Source organism: Aethalodelphis obliquidens, unplaced genomic scaffold (genome assembly GCF_003676395.1).
Source record: "Aethalodelphis obliquidens isolate GAN/ISIS:26980383/991018 unplaced genomic scaffold, ASM367639v1 scaffold6, whole genome shotgun sequence".
NCBI lineage: Eukaryota > Metazoa > Chordata > Mammalia > Artiodactyla > Delphinidae > Aethalodelphis > Aethalodelphis obliquidens.
The window spans coordinates 53,389,978-53,417,942 of NW_020837950.1; the positions used below are offsets into that span (position 1 = coordinate 53,389,978).

The 27,965-nt window shown below is 38.5% G+C and overlaps 1 protein-coding gene across 1 annotated transcript in view; it reads left to right on the plus strand.

Annotated features, from left to right (window-relative positions):
* Positions 1 to 19,166: 19,166 nt before the first annotated feature.
* Positions 19,167 to 27,965, plus strand: part of LOC113619047 (bifunctional heparan sulfate N-deacetylase/N-sulfotransferase 3) — a 142,591-nt gene continuing 133,792 nt past the window's right edge. Inside the window, exon 1 of the mRNA XM_027103598.1 lies at positions 19,167 to 20,366. Within this exon, the coding sequence (XP_026959399.1) occupies positions 19,344 to 20,366 (1,023 nt within the window). The 5' untranslated portion in view covers positions 19,167 to 19,343. The remainder of the gene's footprint in view (positions 20,367 to 27,965) is intronic.

The window sequence follows — 27,965 nt, forward strand, 5'->3', positions numbered from 1 at the left end:
TGTTCATTGCAGCTCTATTTACAATAGCTAAGACATGGAAGCAACCTAAGTGTACATCAACAGTTGAATGGATAAAGAAGATGTGACACATATATACAATGGAATATTACTCAGCCATAAAAAGAAACAAAATTGAGTTATTTGTGGTGAGGTGGATGGACCTAGAGTCTATCATACAGAGTGAAGTAGGTCAGAAGGAGAAAGACAAATATCATATGCTAACACATATATATGGAATCTAAAAAAACAACATCAACAAAAAAAAAGGTTCCTAAGAACCTAGGGGTAGGACAGGAATAAAAAGGTAGAGAATGGACTTGAGGACATGGGGAGGGGGAAGGGTAAGCTGGGACCAAGTAAGAGAGTGGCATGGACATATATACACTACCAAACGTAAGGTAGATAGCTAGTGGGAAGCAGCCTCATAGCACAGGGAGATCAACTTGGTGCTCTGTGACCACCTAGAGAGGTGGGATAGGGAGGGTGGGAGGGAAACGCAAGAAGGAGGAGATATTGGGATGTATGTATATGCATAGCCGATTCACTTTGTTATAAAGCAGAAACTAACACACCATTTTAAAGCAATTATACTTCAATAAAGATGTTTTAAAAAAAATCCTGACTTTACTGTATATTTATTATGAGTAACATAAAAAAAGAGAACTAGTTTTGAAAACCAAATAATTTATACAATAATAAATGTTCTTATAGACCCACATAAAGACACAACCTGTGTTCTCAATAATGCTCTAATGCAAGAGATCTTAAAGTGTAGTCTCAGATAAGCAGTATCTGCTTCACCTGGCAGCTTGTTAAAAATGCAAATTATCCGGCCCTACCGGACTTCTAGTGAATCAGAAACTCTGGGGTGGGGCCCACCAACCTGTGATTTAACAAGCGTTCCACATTATACTGATGCACCCTAAAATTTGAGAACCACTGCTCTAATCTAATCTATTAAGTTTAAATTGGTGTTTTATAAAATAAGACAAGACTTTCATACTACTAATTCAACTTTGTACACTTTTCACAGGCATGTTTGCAAGGAGACCTAGAGGCAGGTAAAATTCATCTTTTCCGTGGCTTTTGAGAAGCCGGATACCACTTCCATTTCTCTTTCTCCTAACCAATTATTTTGGGGAGATTTTTGGTTTTGATCTATTTTCACTTAACATCTCTTGAGACAATGAAGAAAGTTGGGGTACATTTCCTTGAGCTGAGTTAGCAGTTTCTAGCTAGAATATGCTTTCTTTCAAATCTTCATTCATTACCTTTCAGCAGCTTAACAGTGTCATTGATTACTATAACTATAGATCCAAGCTGAATATTTTCAAGAAAAGTAATACTACACTTACTAGCTATTTCAGGTCAGAAATACTGATGTATCCTTTATTAACACTTGCATTTTTAAAAACTTGTTAGAATAGTATGTTGCTTTAATTTAGACACTGAAAATAGAAGAAGACAGCAAATTGAAATGAGTTTCCCAATCCTTCATAATTATCACCTCCACATAGAAGTACTTAGAGGCAGGGGGAAAAAAACATCAAAAGATACAAATAATTTTTAAACTATACAAAGCATAAATTCTTAACTCTCCATCATTCAGTGTCTTATTTCATAGTGACTAAATACAAGGGTTGAATATTTCAATATACAAAAGTGCATAGTTTTGTTCTTTTTCTTTCTTATTAATGGTTTCCACAGGTATTTGATTTACAGAGCTGGGTCTCTGATAAATATATTTCATATTACCTCAGGGCTTCTCAGAGGTTGACAGAAGCCTGAACTTCCATTTTTGAGGTCTCCAGTATTTACGTAAATAGTAATAGTAGATATGCTAAAGGTAGATACAAAAACTGTGGTTTATCCCATAAGTCTAAACCAAAGCTAACACATTTATCACATTAAAAAATATTGTATAAGTTCATTTAGAGATTATACTAAATTTGAGGTTCTTTACAAATGTGAGACACTGGGCTAGAACATCTTCTCCACCTCTGCTTCCGCCACTGCCACAGGTTCTTTGCTGTCTAAAATGAGTGTTGCATAAACTGGAATCTCTTGGGAGGAAAAATTATTCCCCGGGCTTCATACTCCTGGGTTAGGGAAGAAAACAGGAAGGAAAGGCTAGAGGGGACAACGGTTGACACTGCTATCTATTGCCTCTTTACCTTCTTCTGGGCAAGTAAAGAGGAAGGAAATATGGGCAAGTAAAGAGGAAGGAAATATAGGCAACATATCTATCTGCTATTACACTGGCTTAAATTTCATATGTGCACTGATGGGAACTTGTGGAATAGAGCTATAAGACTTGACTATCTCATAGGAAAACAACACAGAATCCTAAGGTGTCTGTACTTCCAGTTAGATGGTTAGAGTAGCAATCACTGGTGAAGGTAGCAATTCTCCCCAAAGATTCAGGAAATTTGCGCCTCTAATCAAAGATTCATGAATCTTTTCTATTTCCTGAAATCTTGTAGAAGAGCCTGACCTCCTATCCCTATATCAATACGTAAGTAACAGAAGAGCAGGGAAGGTTCCTGCTTTTATTTTCTTATTAAAATATTATTTAATATTTAGTAGGTGGACCATTTAGTAGATGTTCAATAATTTTTCTTTTTTTTTCTTTTTATAACTGAAATGAAGACTGTAAAGGTGCTTGGATGACAGAGCAAGTTCTCTGGAAAAGATGCATTTTAAAAAAAAATGTAAGTTCTTAAAATTCCTGAAAGGCACAAGACTCCCGGGGGGTGGGGGGTGGGGGGGACCACAACAAAATTAATTAATTAATTTTAAAAAACAATCTAATACATGTCATCTGGCAAAAGAATTCTACCATCTTGACATTTTCATAGGCTTCCAGAAGGAGTAATTCGTTCAGTTACTTCTGTAACCTCTTTATCAAAAGAGCACAAAGAATACACAACTTTCAGGCTTTTTAAATTTTCAAGCTAACTCAAAACATGAGAATCTAATCGAAGATCTCGCTATACAGTATCCAAATGCTCCCTTAAAGTTAATAAACGACCAAAATGTTTAATTTCTGTATCATTTGGGTCTCTTTCAATTCCAACAACGTAGAAATTTCAACTCAAGCTGCCTTAAGACAAAACTGAATTTGGTGATTTGTATTTGAAAATATCAAAAGTTAGGACCTTTTTTCAGCAGAGCTGGGTTCAGAGCTCAAATATCCCCATCTAGGTTTAGCTTTCCTCCAACTCACAGGTATGCCTGAGTATTTGCTTCATTCCCAGACTTCACATGGTGACACAAAGAAGCTCTAAGCTCATAACTCACTCTGCAAAGTCCAATGGAAGGGAGTCCCTTTCTTAAGGGGGCCAAAAAAAGTCCCAAAACGGTGCTTTCTTGTCTCTGACTGGCCAGACTTGGTCATATACTTTTCTGTAAACCAGTCCTAGCTACCAGGAAGACATAATGCTTCTAATGGCCATACCTGAGTCGTGGGTCACCCAGTGAGTCATAGTAGTGGCTGACATCACCTGAAGCTTATGGGCCGAGGGGTGCTGGTACGATCCTCAAAATAAACGAGGGTACTGTTTCCATGAAGAGGAGCGAGTAGCTGCAAAGCAAAACCACAAATATCCACTACAAGTTATCATTAGTAGATCCACTTCCCCCTCTTAGTAAAACTGTCACATATGCTATGTTAGTGGGTCAAAATGGAATCTAAAAGAAAAAACAAAAAAAATCATTCGATTGAGGCTCCTGATCAACCTATAGTTCAGAAGAGTGTAACCTCACACCTTGTATCCAAAATGTTGCTCCAGTTGTTGGCCTTCCATTTGTCTTCAGGAGCTGGAACACGTGGCCTTTAGAAAGCCCGCAAATAGTGGCAATTCCCTGCTTACAACCTCGAAGCCGCCCGCCTTGCTCTGCCAGGTCCAGTGTCACTGGCGGGAGCGTGACCAGAGGGGACTACGAGGGTGAGCCCGCCCCCCTTCCCAGCGCCGCCTCAAGGACTCGCACCCACTTCCCACGCGGCGCAACCCTTCTCATCCTTGGCGGCCGCTACCAATACTGCCCGCAGTGGCCGTCGGAACCGGACGACCGGGGCGGAACGCCCGAGGTCCCCAAGCCGAGGGCTGGGCAGGCAGACCCGGGTGCGAGACGGGAGGATGAAGGCGCCTCCAGCCCCCTGGCTCCCGCCTCCTCCCCTTAAGCCGGCGGGCGGGCGCGGGCGCGGGAGGGTCGGGAGCCGTGAGGCAGCGTGAGGGCGGCGCCGGCGCTGCCGGGCGGGTCCCGGGGCCGCGGAGCGCGTCGGAGCGAGCGCACGAGCCCCCCGCGCGTCCGCCGCGCTCGCCCCGCGGCCGCTCCCTCCCGGCGCCGCCCGCGCTCCTGGATCCGCGAGGCGCCCACCGGACGCGGCCGCGGGGACCCGGGCGTGCGAGGGCGGGGCCGCCCCCGCCGGGCTCCCGGCACCACGTCGCCCCTGAAAGAAGCCCGAAAGGCGGGGCTGCCGCGAGGAGCCGCGGAGGCTGAGGACCCGGGAAGGCGGATCCCGCGGACGCCCGCAGCCCGAGGAAACCACCAGGGACCGGGCGGTCCTCGGCGACTTGGAATGCGGACTCCAGAGGCGGCGCGCACGGTCAGGGCAAGTTTCTCGCGGTTTGAAGGGGTCCTGAAACCGCCACTCGTTTTATTTAATTGTCCTTTCCCCTACTGTTTTAAATAAGTTTATTTAGACAGTGAAGAAAAAAAAAATATCTTCCTGGATGACTGTAGGTTTGTAAATATAATCCCGAAAGTTTTGCATGGTGTGGTTATTTGCTTATGCATATTTATTAATCTGTTAACTCTTCAGCTAGACAGAAAATTGACATTTTAAATATTGTTTGAGGAACATTACAAGTTCGCTGCTGCGTTCAGGCGTTGTGTTATTTATCAGCTTAGTTAGCATCTGCCTTCCCGAAGTGGTACCCAAACGTGTCCCTTGGCGACCGGTCTTGCATGTGACACTCTTGCCCTCTAGTGCCTCAGCAGCTTGGTAGCAGTTTGATGGCTAATATTAATGAGTTGTTACATAACACAAGGGTACTTGGGCCTGAACTGGTTATTGCTGCCACTTTTTACAAAAGCCAAAAGGCTGAGCCGGTGGTAGTGGATACTGCTGTTTCAGTTTCTTTTCTATCTATTGAAACTTTCTCAAGCGTTTTCAGCTCTTTCTGTTTTCATTCCAGGTAAGTGTGTCTATTTATTTATACTATACATTAATGGCTCACTCATAAATGTAGGAGTAGCAACTTTGTTTTTAATTAATCTAAGAATTTCAGGATTGAGTAAGTGCCTAATTTTATCTTTATAGAAGAAATAGAGCATTTAATTAAATTGAGTGAAATAAAGAACTGTCTTCTCCCGGTGTAATATTAAAGCTTCTCTTTTATAAAATTAAAGTGTTAAGGGGATGATCCCTTATAATTGTTTAAGATCTCCACCAAGAACTTGTAATTATTCTGCAGTAGATTTGTTAGACAGAACAAATGTCTGTTGCTTGATGGACTAGAAATTTGTAAGCAACATCAGAGATTTAAGCTATACCTGTTTACCTATACAGTAATGATCCTCAACAAATCTTTCTATTTGATGCAATTCATTTTATAAACATTATGTTAAATTGTACAGTTAATAAAATTAAATGCAACTGGCAAGAAATAGCCTAGGTATTGAATACAGAAGCTTTAAGTTAAAAGAAAATACATATTCTTCCATTTAATATATCCACTTTTTCTGAAGAAGAACTAAGTTTCATTTTTTTAAGGGGTTTACCTAGATCATCTTCCAACAAGTTCTTCTAGTTCTTCTAATATCTGGAAACTATTTAAGCCTCAAACTCATTTAAAGTTGAAATTTATCCATATTCTTTATAAACATATTGGAGTATGGCAACATATGTAATCTGGAAGAGTTTAAAGGAATTCATTCCTAAGTAATGTAAACAACTAAATATTAATATTAAAATACAAATCAGATATTGAGACACATGAGAAACTGACCTCAAATCCACTTTTTCTTTTTCTTAGAAAATACATTATCAACTATTGAACAGTGCTGTTCACCACTAGAGAGCAGAGTGATGTGGAAGAGAAACTCTCAAACATCTGATATTCACCTGAAGGGCATTTTTTCCCTTTTTCTTTAGCCATAGCTCCCTATTAACATTGTATTTGAGAAGTAGATTTCAAAAATAAATTTGAAAGAGATTCTTTTGGAAAATAGTACTGAACATATCAAGAGGCTTGCCTTAACAGAAACTCTTTTCCTTTTCTTTCTCCAGTTAACACAGTATCTGCCACCTCTCTGATATTTTTATTGTTTTTGTTTATGGTCTTGATGGGAAAGCAGAAGCCTTCTTTCTTTGTCTAAGTAAATATTGATATTAAACTGGTCACATGAGTTAATTTTCTACATAGTCTTTAGAATAAAGATTCTCACATTACTAAAATATTTTAGATAAAATAAAACTTTTATCTTTCTAGAGAAATTTGTTATAGTTCAGTTGAGTTGAGTTATAGTATACCATTTCTTTTAATACATTTTCTTGAGAAAACTATTGTTTCTGAAGATTACGGCAAATATTAGAGTAATTTGTGGTATAACTGAAAGGTTTGTTGAAAAAAATATAGTGGAAGTGATACCCAGGCATTTGAGGTTCTTTTTTTCTGAACAATATATCCTGCTGAAGAAGTTATTATGAGCTAGAATCTATAAATTCAAAGGTTGACTTGTCATTAAGAATTTTAAAATGATAAAGAAATTACAAATTTTTCTTTTAATTCAGGGAATCTTATATGACTTCCTTGAATCCTGGTTGAATCTCAACTGTTCTTTGGTGATTAGTGGCAACTTTTAAATTTAAATAAAATTTGAGGTTAAAATACTTTGGTGATTTGTATGCGCTAGAAAAACAGCGACATAGAATTGGTGATAAAAACACTATTCTCAACTAAGTAAATGCCTTGGACTTCTAATTGCTTAACGGTTTAGACAATAGGGGAAAGACAGTGGAAGTTTACTTATCCTGTGCTGTGGCTGTTGGCGATGAGCACTCACACTGAAATGCAGGAACTCTGAACACCTGTCCATATTCGAGGATGCTGCCAGGCCACAAAAGTAAGAGCTTGCATTATAATGGTAACTAGTGTGAACAGTGCTCACAGTTGTGAACAATGCTCACTGTTGTTTTATAACTGAAGTTTCTCTTAGAATACCCAAGAATTGGTTTTAGAAAACCAACTGATTTATTTGTCTGCTTGTTTGTTTTTAATAAAAACTATATCCTTAGGCTCTGGGACATCACAATGAGTGATTTATCGCTTCAAGTTGAGCTAAACATTTTTCATCAATTTCACGTAAGTTACATAACTAGAAAAAAAAGTCAGGCCCTGCTGCAAGTATCCTGTATAATAAATTATTTTACAAAAACTCCTACAAATTAATGAGGGCTGTAACTCTTCACTACCTGTTGCCAAAAAATCAAGTATTAAAGTTCTATACTAAAGTTCTATACTTTTAGCATCTCCGTGATGGGTATCCATTTTATGTATATTTCACTTTTAAATCTTTTTCTTTGATTACAATGTTTGAGAATAACATGAAGTTAGATCTGGATTCTAGGTCTGGTTCTGCCGTGAGAGCTGTAGCCTTGGACAACTCCCTGACTCTGGGCCTTGGTCCCTCACCTGGAAAATAAGGATCTCAGAGATCCTTTCGTATCCTCTTTGTTGCCCAACACTGTGGAAATTGTTCTGGAGTACAGGACAAAAAGACATGAAAAAAAGTAAAGAATAATGCAAAACTAAACTTATTGAGAATAAACTTACTGAGTACTACAGTCTAGAATTTTAGTAGTATATATGTTAAGTCATTAAAATGACAGCTAACGCTCAGAATGGTTATGTGTACCAGGCACTGTTCTAAGCACTTTACTTACTAATTTTCAGCTCATGCAATCTTCACAAAGATTATTTGAGGTAGATACTGTAATTATTTCCACTTCACAGATGAAGAAATTGAGGCACTGAGAGGTTACCTACATGACTAAGATGGCATCCCTGCCAAGTGGTAAAGCTGGGATTCAGTTTGAGTCTGGCTCCAATGCACATGCCCTTAACAACTAAATTACACTGTAACTCTATATGTTTCAAATATTTGTGCTTGATATGCCTCTTGATATAATATAGGAAATTCATGTACCACTCTACTCATTTCCACTACTTCTACCCTTACATATGAAATGATCATTCATTTATTCAAGAAAAATTTACTCAGCACCAACTATTGTTCCAGACTCAAAGCGGTTCCCAGAACCCTTATATGTGGTGCCTTCCCTAATGGGGTATATATAATCTAGTTTAGGTGATTTCTTCCTCCTCGCTTCCCAAATGAGTTGTGTCACTTGTTCTAAAAGATGCCCAAGGCAACAGAGGAAGAATTTGTCTAACTTCTTCATTGATGCATCCATAGGATGGAGAGTAAGAGAACTAGGACCTCAGACCTCCTCAGGACTCCCTATCATATTTTTTCATTGCTCCTCTCTGCTCTTTTTGCATTATCGACTCTGCAGATTGGTTGCCTCTGCTTCTCTGGTTCATGTAAACTGCCCTAAAACAGCCAAAAACTGATTTGTAACTTTACATCTTTTTTAAAAAATTTTAACATCTTTATTGGAGTATAATTGCTTTACAATGGTGTGTTAGTTTCTGCTGTATAACAAAGTGAACCAGTATATATATACATATGTTCCTATATCTCTTCCCTCTTGCGTCTCCCTCCCTTCCACCCTCCCTATCCCACCGCTCTAAGTGGTCACAAACCACCTAGCTGAACTCCCTGTGCTATGTGACTGCTTCCCACTAGCTATCTATTTTATGTTTGTTAGTGTACATATGTCCATGACACTCTCTCACTTCGTCCCAGCTTACCCTTCCCCCTCCCCATGTCCTCAAGTCCATTCTCTACGTCTGCGTCTTTATTCCTGTCCTGCCCCTAGGATCTTCAGAACCTTTTTTTTTTTCTTTTTTTTAGATTCCATATATATGTGTTAGCACACGGTATTTGTTTTTCTCTTTCTGACTTACTTCACTCTGTATGACAGACTCTAGGTCCATCCACCTCACTACAAATAACTCAATTTCATTTCTTTTTATGGCTGAGTAATATTCCATTGTATATATGTGCCGTATCTTCTTTATCCATTCATCTGTCGATGGACACTTAGGTTGCTTCCATGTCCTGGCTATTCTAAATAGAGCTGCAATGAACATTTTGGTACATGACTCTTTTTGAATTATGGTTTTCTCACGGTAAATGCCCAGTAGTGGGATTGCTGGGTCATATGGTAGTTCTATCTGTAGTTTTTTAAGGAACCTCCATACTGTTCTCCATAGTGGCTGTATCAATTCACATTCCCACCAACAGTGCAAGAGTGTTCCCTTTTCTCCACACCCTCTCCAGCATTTATTGTTTCTAGATTTTTTTGATGATGGCCATTCTGACCGGTGTGAGATGATATCCCATTGCAGTTTTGATTTGCATTTCTCTAATGATTAATGATGTTGAGCATTCTTTCATGTGTTTGTTGGCAATCTGTATATCTTCTTTGGAGAAATGTCTATTTAGGTCTTCTACCCATTTTGGGATTGGGTTGTTTGTTTTTTTGTTATTGAGCTGTATGAGCTGCTTGTAAATTTTGGAGATTAATCCTTTGTCAGTTGCTTCATTTGCAAATATTTTCTCCCATTCTGAGGGTTGTCTTTTGGTCTTGTTTAGGGTTTCCTTTGCTGTGCAAAAGCTTTTAAGTTTCATTAGGTCCCATTTGTTTATTTTTGTTTCTATTTCCATTTCTCTAGGAGGTGGGTCAAAAAGGATCTTGCTGTGGTGTATGTATAGAGTGTTCTGCCTATGTTTTCCTCTAAGAGTTTGATAGTATCTGGCCTTACATTTAGGTCTTTAATCCATTTTGAGTTTATTTTTGTGTATGGTGTTAGGGAGTGTTCCAATTTTATACTTTTACATGTAGCTGTCCAGTTTTCCCAGCACCACTTATTGAAGAGGCTGTCTTTTCTCCACTGTATATTCTTGCCTCCTTTATCAAAGATAACGTGACCATATGTGCGTGGGTTTATCTCTGTGCTTTCTATCCTGTTCCATTGATCTATCTTTCTGTTTTTGTGCCAGAACCATACTGTCTTGATTACTGTAGCTTTGTAGTATAGTCTGAAGTCAGGGAGCCTGATCCCTCCAGCTCCTTTTTTCGTTCTCAAGATTGCTTTGGCATTTCGGGGTCTTTTGTGTTTCCATACAAATTGTGAATTTTTTTGTTCTAGTTCTGTGAAAAATGCCAGTGGTAGTTTGATAGGGATTGCATTGAATCTATCGATTGCTTTGGGTAGTAGAGTCATTTTCACAATGTTGATTCTTCCAATCGAAGAACATGGTATGTCTCTCCATCTTTTTGTATCATCTTTAATTTCTTTCTTCAGTGTCTTATAATTTTCTGCATACAGGTCTTTTCTCTCCTTAGGTAGGTTTATTCCTAGATATTTTATTCTTTTTGTTGCAATGGTAAATGGGAGTGTTTTCTTAATTTCACTTTCAGATTTTTCATCATTAGTGTATAGGAATGCCAGAGATTTCTGTGCATTAATTTTGTATCCTGCTACTTTACAAAATTCATTGATTAGCTCCAGTAGTTTTCTGGTAGCATCTATAGGATTCTCTATGTATAGTATCATGTAATCTGCAAACAGTGACATCTTTATTTCTTCTTTTCCAATTTGGATTCCTTTTATTTCGTTTTCTTCCCTGATTGCTGTGGCTAATACTTCCAAAACTGTGTTGAATAATTGTGGTGAGAGTGGGCAACCTTGTCCTGTTCCTGATCTTAGTGGAAATGGTTTCAGTTTTCCACCATTGAGGATGATGTTGGCTGTGGGTTTGTCATATATGGCCTTTATTATGTTGAGGAAAGTTCCCTCTATGCCTACTTTCTGGAGAGTTTTTATGTAACTTTACATCTTATGGTCTAGGCAAACCATAAGAGACTGGGTTAATAATCTTTTGTTCCCATGTCTCTGAAGAGGACAAAAATGACAAGGGTTAGATTATATCCTGAAAGCTGCACTGGCAGTATCATAATGCCCTGCTGTTAGGCATGTACTGATACATACATTCTAGTTGATTAAGAGGATATAGGCAGACTTTTTCCCCTATAAGTCATACAGGCAGAGCAAACAGCAAGCAGCAGTGTGATAGTTTTCTTCTCTTGCCTCACCTCATGGCATAACACTGAGGGAATTGAACAAAATGTATTCTTTCCTTCATAATTGCAATTTGCAATTTTTTCTTCATAATTTGAAATTGCAATAGAAAGTCATTTTGCATCAATATATCAAACAAAGCTAATATCCCCAAGTGCAGCTTTTCTCCCATCCATCTTACAAAAAAAAAAAAAACAGTTCTAGAGACAGAGTATTATTCTTGGTTGTACTCCATGCAAATCAGCATCTTACTTGTCTACCACAGCAGGGTTCAATAAATATGACAGAATTTCACACATTCTTTCTCAGAGAAAAGCATGTTCTTTGTCAGTTTTTTAATATCACTGAATTACTTTTAGCAAATTCACATAATGTATTTGAGGCCTCCCAACGAATTTTTCAACACTATAAAATACGGTTAATTTTGTGAAAGAGGAATATTGTCAAGATCTTTTAAATATCTTTCATTTATGTTAGAACCTGAAGTTCTTTAGTTATTAATACTCATTTTCCAGATGGCAGTCTTTTTTTCACATTTCTTGTGCTGCCAACATGATTCTGTTCCATTTGGAAATTGATTTTTACTTTGGGATGATGTTGGGTGTTAGTGGAAGAAAAAAGATAGGTTACAGTGACAAGTAGGTGCTTCTCCTTGCAGATTTTGCAATGTTTTGCCAACTGTATGTTTGTATATAGTCAGTTCTTCACTATGTATATGAAATGGCCTGTGATTCCAAATATTGCTCCCTCCGCCTTTCATTAATGTAGATAATTAAATAATGGCTAATGTTTCCTCGGTGGAAAACAGATGTTTTCCTTTTTAAAAACAGATGCATTGCAAAACAACCCTAACCACTGTGAATTCTGAAAAATATCAGGAAGGGGGAAATCGGTATTTGAGTAAGAGTCAGTAAAAGGTACATTGTGGCTGTGCCTGGTTTGTGGCTGTGGTCAAGGTGGTCACTGCCGTTCACAGTGTTTATGTTGTCACCCTGACTGAGGCCGACGTGACTGATGGAGGGTGTTCATTCATGGAAGATGGTTTGACTTCGTGACTGTTCTGGTTTGTGAATGCAGCTGCTATTTGTAAAATTTAGTAGAGGCTCTTTTTCACTCACTTTTGAAGTATTCAGTGGGATGTGTTGATATCAAGAATACAGAAGTGAACAGGGCAAGTACTTACAGATTCTTCCCAACTATGAAGAAATACTACGCAGAAAATCACATGACTGACTAACTATGGAACATGACTAATCACATTATAACTATGGAATGTGCTGCAGAGTTCAAGTAGATGGTGATGTGAGAGTGTGTTACAGGGAGCCCTGACAGATCTAGGGAATCAGGGAGGCTTTTGTGAGGCAGGGACATTTATGCTTAGAGCCACAGGATTTGGACAATGAAGCCAAATGAGAAGAGCAGAGAAAACTTCCAGACAAAGAGAACAGCATGTGAGAAGACCCTGAGTCAGTAAAGAGCTCCAGGCAGAGCTCCTGCCTGGAGCTTAGCCGGGAGCACACCATCGAATCAGGCCTGAGATGTCAGAGTGGGAAGCATACCTCAGTGTCTTGTGGGATGTGTATAGGAATTTGGGTTTTAATCCGTAAGTGAGATAGGCAGCCATTGTCGGATTTTCAGCTTGGAAGAAACAATCAGATTTGTACTTTGATGCTGGATTGAAAAAAGTACAGTGGGAGCCAAGAGTGTTTATGGCGGGGCTAGTGGTTGTCGTAGTTCAGGTGAGAGGGACATTGCCTGGAAAAGGAGAGAAAAGCACTGGGTCAGATGAGTTTTAGAAAATGGAAATGAGAGCTCTTGGGTCTATTTAGATAAGCAGGAGTGAGGGAAAAGAAGGTGTCAAGGGTGAGCCACCAGATGGTTGTGGGAAGATGAAGATGGTGTTAGAGGGTGGATCACAAATTCAGTTATGGACAGGTTAAGCTTGCTTGTGACATGATTCCGGTGGAGTCAAGGAGCGGTGGGTCTATAATAAGAAAAGGCACAGTTACTGTGAGTTGTTATTATACCAAATCGATAGTTCAGTTTGGAGTCCTGGAGCTTTGAGTTACAAATAAACATTTGGAATTTGGGTGAGCATGGAGGGTAATGAAAGCCAGGGAGTATATGAGCTTATCTAGGAAAAGGGGGGGCGGGATTAAAAGAAGGCCAAGGATGGACACGGTGCCAATTATGCCGCTCACTGGGCCTCTTCCTCTGCACTGAGATCCATCTGACTTTAGATTTCTGCATCAGAAGTGGACTTCCTGTACTTCCCACCACTCTGCTTATACTAGAATGTTTGTAGCTATCCCTTTATGAACCCTTAATACATTTTTATTAGCCATCTTCAGGATATTTCTCTCATTTATTATGTTATTTATACCATCATCATCGTCATCATCATTATAACAGGTAACATTTAATATATTCATTCTCTGTGCCAGACAGTTTTCTAAGAGCTTTTTATACTTTTAACTCATAATCCTCATCAAAACCCTATTAAGTAGGTACCACAAGTATCCCCCATTTCATGAGGAAACTGCAGCATCTAAAGAGGTGCCTGATATCCATTTCCTGCATGTCCCTAGCATGAAAGGGATGTGTTGCACTTCCCTTCCCAGGTGGATGGTATCTTTGCTGTAGGCTGTCGGGTTCGAACAGCTACTACAAGCTGAGGCGTCTTGGGCAGGTTACTTAGCCTTTAAAGGGCCCAAGGCCGTGTTGGCATATAGTAAGTGTTCTTTAATGTTAGCTGGGCTGTTGTTATTCTGCCTTCCCACAGGATGTAATTTCCTCCAGTGTGCCTTATAGGAAATCCTGATGAGGTGGTGAGGCTTATAACCAGCCCAACCTTGCAACGTTCCTGTATCTACTGTGACTCTTCCAAAATGCCTGCCTAAATGGTTTGTTGATTTTCTAAATGTCATCATCAGTTTCTTGGTCATTCAGCATATTCCTCATCATAGGTCGAATAGGTGGCCAAGTCCAACCCCAGCTGTCGGCTCTATGCTTCTAAGACAGACACTTGTGTCCAGGAAACTCTGACACGCAGGCTCGCGTGCCTGTTCTTCAGTCATTCACAGAACCCTTCAGACCATGCAGAAGTCTGTAGTTTTCAATATAGTTTTGTGAGAGCCCTTCAAGAACACTATTGTCATTGTACGAAAGGGTTTACCTGTTGATCTTTTTGGCCTTTAAATATGTTTTTATCCTTTGCCTTGTTTGAAAGATCACTGGGAATAACACAAATCCTATACCCTTGGAAATTTCAGTCTAACAAAACAGACAGACATTAAACAGATCATGTTGCTAATAATAATAAGAGTTTTGATAAAGGCCCCAAAGGAAAAGTAATTATAATTAGAGTATATAGTCTGGAGACCTGGCCTAAAGGGGGGAGGTGTGGAGTTGGCCAGAAGGACTTTCCTGAGGGACTGAGTTTGTGTAGCATATTGAGATTTACCCGTGACCCATCGGTTTCAAACCTTTCTTTGACTTTCTTATTTGTCGTCATCCAACTATTTTTTAGAACACGGTGATTTTGCTCTCTCCCCACACATCATTTAGTCACCTGCCTGAACCCTAAGTGTCCATCACTAGCTCAAGTCAATTTCCGCTCCAAGGTGTTTTTATTACTGGCACTTTTTTTTTTTTTTTTTTTTTTTTTTTTTGCGGTACGCAGGCCTCTCACTGTTATGGCCTCTCCCGTTGCGGAGCACAAGCTCCGGAGGCGCAGGCTCAGCGGCCATGGCTCACGGGCCCAGCCGCTCCGCAGCATGTGGGATCTTCCTGGACTCGGGCAGGAACCCGCGTCCCCTGCATCGGCAGGCGGACTCTCAACCACTGCGCCACCAGGGAAGCCCTACTGGCACTTTTATTCTTTTAGTCCCAAAGCCTGCCCTCTCCCCAACCAGTAATCATTTCCTTTTCTCTTTGCCTCCCAAGTCTCTTTGTTTTCATTCTCTCTGATAACCACCTTGGTCTGGACTCAGACCACCCCCCACCTGGATTATGCAGCAGCATCTTAGCTGGGCTACCCGGACTCCACCTACTTCTTCACTGCGTGCAGTGCAGCGTGTACTCTCTCTGTTCATATTACTGCTCTCTGTCCATTCTGGATGTCACTGCTACACTAATCATCTGTAAACACTATTTTTATTGTCTCTCTTCTGTTCAGATACACCCAATGCTGTTTCACACTCTTGTGTTCACAATCACTTCCAAGGACGTTCATCAATCTGCAGTACTCTTTCAATCACATGTTATTCCCATTTTCAACCCAACACACAGTGCCTTCCAATTAGTTTAGGCTGACTCTCAGATAAACACACTGTAACCATTTCATTTCTTCAACTTTGCCAGGTTTTTGTGCCTGATGTGTTCACCTCATCCTGGTACCCAAATCCTGCCCATCATGCCATGTCCCCCTCAAGCACCATGTCTCTTAGAAGGTGCCACTGACTTTCCTAAGTTTCATTACTCTTTCTTGCCCTTTCTTCTGAAACTTATAATAGATATAGTCTGTACAGCACAAATCACTACTTATTATGGGCAACATAGTGTTGGCTGCTGTTTCACAAGTCTCATTTCCCCCATAGAGACCATGCTTCTACAGACAAGAATCATTCCTAAAATTATTTCTGTGGTGTCCGCAGCACCTAGTACAGCACTAAGCCCAAAGCAGGTGTTCAATAAATACCTAAAGACTGCTTGCAGAATGATTAATTCAAAGGTATCTTTGGGTGGGTGAAGATTTAATATCTACCATAGTTGCTCTTTTGTCCCATGTTGGGATGGTATGAATATATTTCTTAGTAATGAATAAAACAGAGACATTAAATCCAGCAAATGCATGGATAATTGTAATCATTAATAGTGATGTGTAGCCTTAAAAATAATTTATGGCATTAGAATAAAGTAGAAGGGTCAAATTAACCTTTAAGGTTAATATGCCATTGTATTCAACTAATTCCACAAATAGCCATTTGGTGCTTACTCTGTGCCCGACCCTAGGCGCTCAGTGATACACAAAAGAAGCATTATCTCTACTCTCCTAGAGTTTACAGTTAAACAGGGGAGACTGACTTTAAACAGAATTTTAATTATGATAGTGTCAAGAAGTACAAAGGAAAGATACTTTCCACAATGGCTGTGTGTGACTGCTGAGTCTTACCATGTTTAGGTCAGCTCCACGCTGAGAAGTTTTCACAGGGGAATTGTGTGGAGGAGTTTAATTTTCCTTATGTAACTGTCTTCTTAGTGATGCCCCACTGGTGAAAGGCTCAGGAGAAGCTGCTACAGGGCCATCTAATGCAGAGGAAGGACTAACAGCAACAATTCAGTCCATCCCGAGATTTTCAGAGCTAACGGAGACAGAGAGGGCATGGGAAGTTGGTGGTGGTGGACGAGGTTGCAGTAGGAACAGGAAGTTTTGAGAGTCCACCCCAGAGACTAAATTTGACCACAGCGAAGTGAGATGTGCAGCCAAAAAAGGTTTGCAGAAAACTTAAGAGAATCTTAATGTATCCATTTAAATATGTTAGACCAAATCCTACGCTCAGGGACATACACATTGGAATTCCCTTTGGCTTCAGGAGGACACTGGAAGCGTTTAATGGAAAAGACATGTCTTTCAGTATTTTATACTTGCTAATGGAGAAGATAATTTGATAGGTTCCTAATAACTGTCCTGCATAGTGAGACCAAATATTCCTCACCACTCTGCCTCATCATAGGTAAGAATTTTATGAATCACATGCCTTTCACTTCTGAAAATAGGAACAAACTATGAGACACTGCTATCTGAAATGCAAAATGTGGTAATACGTTTTATATCCAGTCAAAAACACTTCGCAGCTAAAATTGAAACAGAAGCCTAGAGAGATGTGAGATTTTGTATCCTGCTATTATACCTCAGACTATTACAGTATTCATAAACATGTACCTAACTTTAAAAGTACAGTTACTTTTCAAAGTGAAATAACTACAGTTACAATGAAAACTCTCTGTTGTCCTGGTAATTTTGATTTGCTTAAATTACATCGAAACCTATGTGAGAATGTTTAAAAGAGTAGGATTTCTTTGAGACCATGTCAGAGCCCTTAATGGCATTTTACTTGGCAAAGGGTGGTGTACCAGAGACCTTCCATGAAATACGAAGTTCAGCACCTCCTTTCTTTGCAGTGTCCCACAGACTTGTCCCTGCCCACATTCTGTCTGCTGTGTGAGCATTAACAGTCCGTGATTGGACTGTGAGAAAGGAGCCTATACTGGCTTTTGCCAGAGTTGACTCTAACACTGCTCTGGGATATATTCCACATTCTTGATTAATTCACTCCCCCCCACCCCACAAAATCTCACCCTTATCGTGTTATTTCCCAAATCAGGAAAGTTTAATGGCTCCCTACAGGCTTTCTCAACAATGAACTTCTATGCTATCTAATCTCTCTATAATCTGAGTTACCCATATTTTATTCAGTTTATTTTTTAGCTGTTCCTCACTCTTTCCTTCAACTCTTCATCAGAGTGTCCCTTACCCAGTATTGTACTCACACCTGCCTCTGTAAAATTACCTCCGTCTCAGATGCCTATTCATTTTACCCTCATCCTTCAAGGCTCTGCCCGAATCCAACCCCTGACACATTGCAGACTCCCCCACTTGCCATGGTATCTGTCTTCTCTCATCCTGTGCCAGTCATTTGTCTCTAATCAACAACCCATACGTTATTGTTTGCATTCTAGTCACTGTCTCTACCTTATAATTTTGTCTCCTTTAAAGACATTCACTCTGCTGAACATTTATATTTTAAATAGAAAGATAATTATCCCATAAATATTTGAATGAATGATATAGATTCCCTAAATATTTGAATGAATAAAGCACAATATATAATTTAAATAAGATATTTATCCTATAAATATCCTGCAGTTACATTCCAGAATATTATATTCTTCATAAAGATAAATATATATTATTCAAAATATTGCTCATTGCTTATTTCAGAGGTGACTATCACAGAATTTTAGTGCCAGAATATTCTTGGTGATCATTTATTCTAACCTTATCATTTTACTTAGAAGGTACCAGGACCAAAGTGACAATATGAGACAGAAGTGTAATAAACCCTAATCTTGTGAAGAACGTCAACTACGATGTTCTCCACTAGCGCTTTCAGCTGTCTTCAGCTAGCTTTCAGCCTGCCTTATGGACAATAATAATACCTTTCTTAAATTTTTTTATATTCCATGATATTTCCATGAAAAGTGCCAGGACCGTAAGACTCTAATAACTTCTAATCTAAAAAGCACCCATGTTTCTTTCTTATTATTTTTCAAAAGTTACTAAATTTTTCAAAGGTTTCTGAAACTTGAAAAGGATTTGAAATTATAGCATAACAAAGTGTTTCATGAAGTTGCAGTTGTTTTCATTATGTTTTTTAAAAACACTTTTATGGTAGTTTTTTTACATAATTACTGAACTTTTTCTGAAAAGCAGAAACTGTTGTCGTAATAGTAGCATTTAATGAAATATATCCAAACTTTTATGAATTTTCAGTGTATGCAGTTAAAAAAAAATAGTTTGAGCCTGTATTACATGATATGGCAGTGTATGGCTCAGGTGACCTCTCTGTGATCTTAGGTCTATATGATCTACAGAATTTGATGCAAAGCTCAAGGAGTAAGAGGCAATTCCTTGTTAGTCCAACATCTTTTCTATACTAGGGATAGAGACCTCTGTTCAGTGGAGGCCTTTCCCTCTTTGTGCCCCTTCCATGTCCTCATTCAGATCTGGGAGAAGGAAAGAGGTTTTCTTACTTACCAAACACCAGTTCATGTGCCTCACAGGTTGCCACTTGTGCCAGTCACAAGGATAAAAACTTGCTCATTTTAATGCTGCAGACTGAATGTTTGATATTCTATTCCATTTTATTCTACTTTTCAGATTATATTTTCTGTGAGTCCTGATCAAGTGACACAAATGTGCTGCAATGGTGACATAAACTATTGATTGAGGCTGGAAAAGTGTCTGAAACATCATCTTTTCTTTTCTTCTTTTATTTTTTTATGGTGCCTCTATTGGAACAGTCTGAGGGAAGTATATACAACATGAGTTTTATCATGAAGCTGCACAGACACTTTCAAAGGACGGTGATTCTGCTTGCCACATTCTGTATGGTGAGCATTATTATTTCTGCTTACTACCTGTACAGTGGCTACAAACAGGAAAATGAACTGTCTGAGATGGCTTCAGAAGTAGACTGTGGGGACTTCCAGCACCTACCATACAGGCTGATGGAAGTGAAGACAAGGAAGCTTTCTGATGCCTCAAGGACAGAACCCACAGTCCTGGTGTTTGTGGAGAGCCAGTACTCATCGCTCGGTCAAGACATCGTTATGATTCTAGAATCTAGCAGATTCCAGTATCACATTGAAATTGCTCCTGGAAAAGGGGATCTCCCAGCACTTATAGAAAAAACTAAAGGCAAATACATTCTCATTATTTATGAGAATATTTTAAAGTATATAAATATGGACTCTTGGAATCGAAGCCTTTTAGATAAATACTGTGTTGAATATGGTGTGGGTGTCATTGGATTCCACAAAACTAGCGAGAAGAGCCTACAGAGTTTTCAGTTGAAAGGTTTCCCTTTTTCTGTATATGGAAACCTTGCAGTAAAAGATTGTTGTATTAATCCTCATTCTCCATTGCTTCATGTGACCAAACCTTCTAAGCTTGAAAAAGGTTCTTTACCTGGAACTGACTGGACCATTTTCCAGATTAATCACTCAGCCTACCAACCAGTAATATTTGCCAAAGTAAAGACCCCAGAAAACCTTTCTCCTCCCATCCCTAAAGGTGCTTTTTATGCCACTGTCATACACGACCTGGGGCTCCATGATGGAATTCACAGAGTTCTTTTTGGCAGCAACTTGAACTTTTGGTTGCATAAGCTCATCTTCATAGATGCTGTTTCCTTCTTGTCAGGGAAGAGGCTTACATTGTCCTTGGACAGGTACATTCTCGTGGATATTGATGATATTTTTGTGGGAAAGGAAGGAACAAGAATGAACACCAATGATGTTAAGGTAAGGCTCTTTATCTCAAAGTTTGGTTCGTCTCTCAGTAGGTTTGTCTAGGGCTAAGGGATTTCCTGGGACATAGGATTTTTATTTTATTTGGAAATTCTTAGGCAAACTGGGATGAGTTGGCTACCCTCAGCTATTGTTGAGATATGGGGCTATATCTCAGCCCTAGAACAACTAAGTAGATAATACATTTTTCTCTGAATCAAGAAGAAAATGAAGATTGTACTAAAGGATTGAGTGTGGCAGAATCCTGAAATGCATTTCCGTGTGTATTTAAAACTACAGAGTAGAAACCACTTTGTTTAATTACTTTCCAGAAACTATCTACCTCAGTAAACTATTACTAATCTCAGACATGAGTCCATTTAGCTATGAAATCCAGGTGAATTTATTTTAATGAAAATAAATACTCCCACAAATTTTCAAGAATTAAAGATCTCATAAGTAGCAAGTTCAGATGTTTCTGGATGTCAAATGTGTGACTCATTTTCTCTTGTTACTTTTTTGAAACTCTGAAAATTAGCACTACTAAATATGGAAAGCTATGAATACACAAGCATACCTATTCACATACACACATAAGAATTTACATTAATTTTCAAAATTCATTGAACAATTCTGGTTCATATATGAAACCTATCATGCTACATTTATATTGGATTAGATTTCTTATTATGTAAAACTGCTGCCCTTAGATAGAAAACAATTATGTGAAGATAGTTGGTTATCATTGTGAAGGGATTATATTACATAAACAACTGGCTGTTTAATATTAATGGAATTTAAAATTAAAATGATCTACATTGATCTTAATTTCCCATTCGAAATGCCACTGGATTCTACCTCTGTTATACTACATATTGATTTCACGAAAAGTGAAAGGAGAGACTTTGATACATAATTTTTATTCTATATAGCTTTGACCTTTTGGTAAAATATAAAGTACTGAATCAGATGGAAAAAAAGTCTTGAAACTGCATTCTTTTCTCCAGACACTAAGCATCTGGCAAGTAATAGTAATGTTCATCACACTACTTAAATGAGCTAAGAATACCAGAAGGACTATTAAATGTTACCATAAGAGAGTGTGAAGACTGAAAAGAAAAAAACACCTTTCATATTCTTGGCAATATTTTAGACTCTTCCTTTTAAGTCAGTATAAATTAATTAATGAAGTTGTGCTTAAGTTTTCATTAGTCTTTTGAAATAGTCTTTGAAAATGTAGCTAAATTAAACCAAGCTGGTAGTTTAAACATTTATTATGAAAAAAAAAATTTATTATATCCTTGAAAATTACAAACAATATATAATTCCCTTTCTAATTTTTCCATTTCAAAATATTATGATAAAAAAAATTTTAAGGCTTTATTTCTAAAATATAAGTCTTTAAAACTGTCAAAATATGTTGTTATATCATTAAAAATATACTAGATAAGTCTCCGAGTTTTTTATGCAAACTCTACTATATCCTCTAAAATTAAACAAAATACAAAATGCCTTTAGTGCTCTTAAGGTTAAGCCATTTTTAAGTGGTATAAAAAATTAAAACCTAGGGGCTTCCCTGGTGGCGCAGTGGTTGAGAGTCCGCCTGCCAATACAGGGCACACGGGTTCGTGCCCCGGTCCGGGAAGATCCCACATGCCGAGGGGCGGCTGGGCCCGTGAGCCATGGCCGCTGAGCCCGCGCGTCCGGAGCCTGTGCTCCGCAACGGGAGAGGCCACAACAGTGAGAGGTCCACGTACCGCAAAAAAAAAAAAAAAATTAAAACCTTACTGAATAAATTCAATAAGAATTTAACATGTGTAAAATATTTTATGAATTGCTCACATTTAGATGGGAATATATTTTCTAACCAACCTAAAGGCTTAAAAGAAAGTATGTTTTGAATTATTTGGGTTTTTGAACTACTTCTAAATTGTATCTGTGATTGTGTCTCTAAACATAGTCATTCACCCATTCATTCATTCCTTCATTGATTCATTCTGTAACTAGTTATTAAGCATGTCCTACATGTGAAGTAGTTTTGGTGATATGTAAATAGAAACGTACACCATGGTCTTATCCCTTTAGAAGAGAGGGTCGGGAGAGTAAAGTTAGAGAAGCTCAGAAAGCACATAGGTGAAGACTGTGCTGAGCATCTTCCTGCTTAATACTTGGAACGGCCATATCACACGCCAACCGTGGAGGTAGGCACTAGGGATACAAAGATAAATAAAGCATGGCTCCCCCTTAATGAGTGTACCACTGTCTTGGTAGGGGTGGAGTGGGAGTGATAAATAGGTAGATAGCTTGCAATGTGGTGAGTACAATAGGAAAAGTGCCTGTGTGGTTTTATGTAAGTAATGCTGTGTGAAACACCATACTGTGTGCTGTTTACCAGAACTGTTAAGTCCTATTAAGTAGAACAGATTTGGAAGGCAAAGCTATAGTGATATAATGATTTAGGAGGCTGTAGAGATGATATTCAGACAAAAGAAGGTTTCTTGAAACTAGGAAATGAGAATAAGAATGGAGAAGGAATGACCAATATAAGAACAATATCGAAGGTAAAGTTGAAAACTTAGTAATTGGATCAATGGAGATGAAAGAGAATATAATCAAGGATGACATTAAGATTTTTAGCGTAGTTGAATAGAGTTCCCATGTGATTCAGCAGTCCCACTCCCGGGCATATACGCAGACAAAACTAAAATTCAAAAAGATACATGCACCCCTATGTTCATAGCAGCACTATTTACAACAGCCAAGACATGGAAACAACTTAAATGTCCATCAACAGATGAATGGATAAAGATGTGGTACGTATATACAGTGGAATATTAGTCATTAAAAAGAATGAAATAATGCCATTTGCAGCAACATGGATGGATCTAGAGATTATCATACTAAGTGAAGTAAGTCAGAAAGAGAAAGACAAATACCATATGATACCACTTATATGTGGAATCTAAAATATGACACAAATGAACATATCTATGAAACAGAAACAGACTCACAGACATAGAGAACAGACTTGTGGTTGCCAAGGGGGAGGGAAGGATTGGGAGTTTGGGATTAGCAGGTGCAAACTATTATATATAGAATGGATGAACAACAAGGTCCTACTGTATAGCTAGGGGAACTATATTCAGTATCCTGGGGTAAACCATAATGAAAAAGAATATATATATATATATATGTATAACTGAATCACTTTGCTGTACAGCAGAAATTAACACAACATTGTCAATCAACTATACTTCCATAAAATTTTTTTAAAGTTAAAAAATATTTAGTGTAGTTGAATAATAGTTGATTATTCCAACAACAAAGAAAGAGGAGAGAGCAAGAAGATCATAATGAAGGTCATTAGAGGTCATATGAAAATTTTCAGTTTTATTGAAGTGCATCTGGGACATACAGGTATAGATGTTTAACAGGTAGTTGGCTCCCAAGAAGTCTGGGTAGCAAGTGTAGTTTTTGAAGTTATCATTCTAATTAGGGGATGGTTCACTTTCAGCAAGAAAGTATGTGAGATCAGCCAGGGAAAGGGTTTATAGAGTGACAAGAGAAGAAGATCAAGTGTAGAATCTTGAGGAAAATCATCTTTCAGAAAACAAGTGGAGAGAGAAAATCCTGTGAATAAGAGTCAGAATAGTCGGAGACCAGAAAGCTGTGATGCTATACAAGCCTTGGGAGTAGAGAGCTTCAGTGAGGGTGTGATCAGCAGTATAAAATCTAATAGCAGGGTCCACCGAGGTAAGAAATGGCAAGTCTCCTTTGGCAAAAGATAAAAGTCACTGGGGACTCTTACAAGATCCAGGGTAATGGAATGATCGAGGCAGAGGCACAGCTGAAGTACGTTCAGGAGTAAATTAGAGGGTTAAGATATGAAGAAGGAGAGTGTGGAGTACTCAGTGGAGAAATTTTGATATAAAAGAGAGAAGAGAAATTAGCTGGAGGGTGGGCTAGAGTTAGAGGGACCAACTATCCTGCTTTGCTTACACTGAGGGCATTCAATGCTAAAATTCAGCGTCCCAGGCAAACTGGAATGATAGGTCTCCCTAACTAACTAGGGTAAGGGAAGGATTTTTTCCTAGAAAGAAAGATCCAAGAGCAGGTGGTCTAAGAAAAGGTCATGGATGTGGTGATTAATAGTACATAATTAATAGAAATATTTTCATAAAGCTCTTTTATTTAATTATTACCACTAAAAAAAACAAGTATACGTACCCTATTTGATGTATTAGGAAAATTGAAAAGAATGTGAGGAAATTGAAGGTGACGTAGAATGTTTCTTGCAAAATTAGAAGGATGGTTGCATACCACGTAAATTTTAACTGTGATGCTAATCACTGCAAACGTGCCTTTTTTCCTTATGTGGGACAAAAACACTGCATTTCCTTATTTAATCGGAAGATTAGAATTAGTAATGCAATATCAGTTTTTACCTGCCTTGCTACTGAATAATATGAGCACGTTTCAAAGAGCCTCAAAGCTACAGAAGAAACTGTGACATGTCACAAAATAATGACTCTTCAAGAGGGAGAAGATAAATAAGGGACCTAAGGTGTTATCTTCATTAGTTGAAGAACTTACAAGCCACAAGCCATAGCCCTTAAAGAACCAAAGAACATAGTGTAGACAAATATTATACTACGTTCAGTAAAATTGAAGTCAGGAAGGGCGTGTGTGTGTGTGTGTGTGTGTGTGTGTGTGTGTGTGTGTGTATTGAACTAAGTGGACAAGACTTGTCTCAAATTTACCATGGACTAGTTTTGTGATGTTAGAAAATTCAAGTTCCTAGTGTTCTAACACCTGTCCTCAAACTTCCTGAGACTAGTGGTTTTTGGAGAAAGGCTTTTTGGAGAGGGAAAGTGGGTATATAAAGAGATACTTCTCCCATTAAAGCATTTTAAAGTTATACATGAAAGCACAGCATGACCAAATGAATACTAACAATTCAAATTCTCTCTTAGAAGAATGAATTCACTCGGCCTCAGATGCATCATACCTTTAGACTTAGACCGTTTCGTATAACATTTCAGCCCTAAGACAGATAGGAAGTGGAACAGGGAGGAGGCTCTGATAAAAGTGGTCTTAAGGGTTTTACTGAACTCTCTGCAGGTATACTCTCAACAAATAAAAGAGCTGCATATCACTCTCATGCCTGTGTTTCTCCCTCCTTCTCCTTCTATAATAGGCACACGCGCTCTTTCTAACATTGACAAACTTTCTAACATCCGTGAGAAAATCAAGAACCAGCCCAGCTGTATCAGAGCACACTAAACAAGGGCCTGAGTACGACTGGAGGGACTTAGCAACCATTCCCGTTCTCACCACCCTAACCTTTCCCACTGCTCCCTTATACGTCACTATTCCTTAGTTTGGCTGTTTGTTGATTACCCCTTAAATCTACATTTTGTAAGTGGCCTCACAGGAGAGGACAGTTCTTTATGCGTGACTTTATCATTATTTTCCCTGCTAACTAAAGGTCCCAGAGCGCCTAGGGAAAAGAAAGTGCTGAAAATAGAAGTAGGAAGCCGTAAAGCTCTGAGAAGTAAGTGGTATCAGGCTCAGAAGACAGACTTGGCTGACTTCTCTGTCATACAGGGGGAGCTGACCCCCCTGAGGCTAAAATGGAAGCTTCAGTGAAGGGGAGCTTCGTGCTGCCTGACCTCACCCTCTCACAAGAACCTTCCTTGCCCCAGCTAAGGTCAAGCCAGAGGTTTCGTAAAGTCATTGAAAAAGAAACTGACACACCAAACGTTTGCAGGGAAAAGGCAACTGCAACCAGTTATTCTGTCATAAGTGAAAATAGAAAGGAAACATTTCTCCAGATAGCTCACTACTGATGGATGTTAAGGCCTGTACGTAGCACCAATCTTTTTTTCCCCCAAACTCATATTTCTCTAATTCCTTTCCATTCTCTGTGATGTTTCTTATTTTTTATTTGCTAATATCCACTTTAATTGCATTGTGCTCTGGAAGCATGTGTCTATTTGATACCAATACTTTCCATTTGCTAGAATCACTTTATGACTGGATACAATATTCTTATAAGAACATATATTGTACAGTCAAGGTATATCTATTAGCTCAACTTTGTTAACTGTGTGGTTCAGAGCTTCTGTATTCTTCCTGTTTTGATCTTTTTTTGCATGGAGGGGAAGGAATAGAGTGTACTACTTGACGTTACCAAAGATGGTATGTTTAATTCTCCAACTCTAATAGTGGATTGTAAATATTTCGTTGTTTTTCTGTCAGTTGTTCCCTTACATATTTTGAAGCTATGTTACTTAAGTGTGTGTGTGTATATATTTATATATTAATTTAATATTTTATTATTCTATGGCTATCTTAATACTAGTAGAGCTACACCGGCCTTTTGGGGGTTACTATTTAAAAATTATACTTTATCTCATTTTTATATTTGCTCTATCATCTGTCTTTACATTATAAATTAGTTTTGAGAACAACTTTCTATGACTTTTGCTTTTTATCTACTGTGTCAATATTTGTCTTTTAATTAACAAGATCGGTCTACGTACACTTAATATGATTATCAATGTGTATGGATTAATTTCAGCTACCTTATTTTGTGCTTTATATTTGTCCCACTTGTTCTGTATCTTCTTTTCCTTCTCTCTGTCCTTTATTGCTTTAATTGTCAGTTTCCTTCTTTTTTCTACCCATTCCTGGTTTGAAATATATATATTTTATATATATATATATATTATATATTTATATATATATATTTTTATATATATCAAACTAGTGGTTTCTCCAGAAATTTAAACATATGTGCTAATAAGAAAGTGGTAATATTAATATTCTCACACCTCAGTCAAAAAGTACAAAGTACTTTGTCTCCAATCATGTCCACTCTCCTTTGGCTGATGAGCCATTCTTTTTTTTTAAATTTTTTTTATTGAAGTATAGTTGATTTGCAATATTGTGTTAATTTTTGAAGTACAGGAAAGGGATTCAGTTTATATATATTTATATATATATATATTCTTTTTCATATTCTTTTCCATTATGGTTTATTATGGGATATTGAATATAGTTCCCTGTGCTATACAGTAGGACCTCGTTGTTTATCCATCCTATATATAATAGTTTGCATCTACTAATCCCAAACCCCCAATCCCTTCCACCCCCACCCCCCTGATGAGCCTTTCTTGTTTTGGATATTAACTATGTTATGGCTGTTTATTAGACATTATTGTTTTTACTACCATCATGGTTTAATTAGATTGGCCTACTCCTTTTCAACAGGTAAGCCAGAGTGATGTCATTGACGTATAGTTCAGATCATGTCCTTCTTCTTCTCAGAACCCTCCAGTGACTTCCAGTCTCACCCACATTAAAAGCCCAAATTCTTAGTCTTTTATACCCTCTCCTTAACTCCTTGATCACATGCCCTGCTCCCCTCTTCTTCACTCTAACCTCCCTAGCCTCCTTGCTGTTCCAGCTCCTGCTTCAGGGTTTTGTACTTGCTGTTCTTTCTGCCTAAAATGTTTTTCCCCCAAATTGGTGCACGGCTCTCTTCCTCACTTCCTTCAGGTCTTTACTCAAATGTCACCTTATCAGTGACGTCTTCTCTGACCGTTCTCT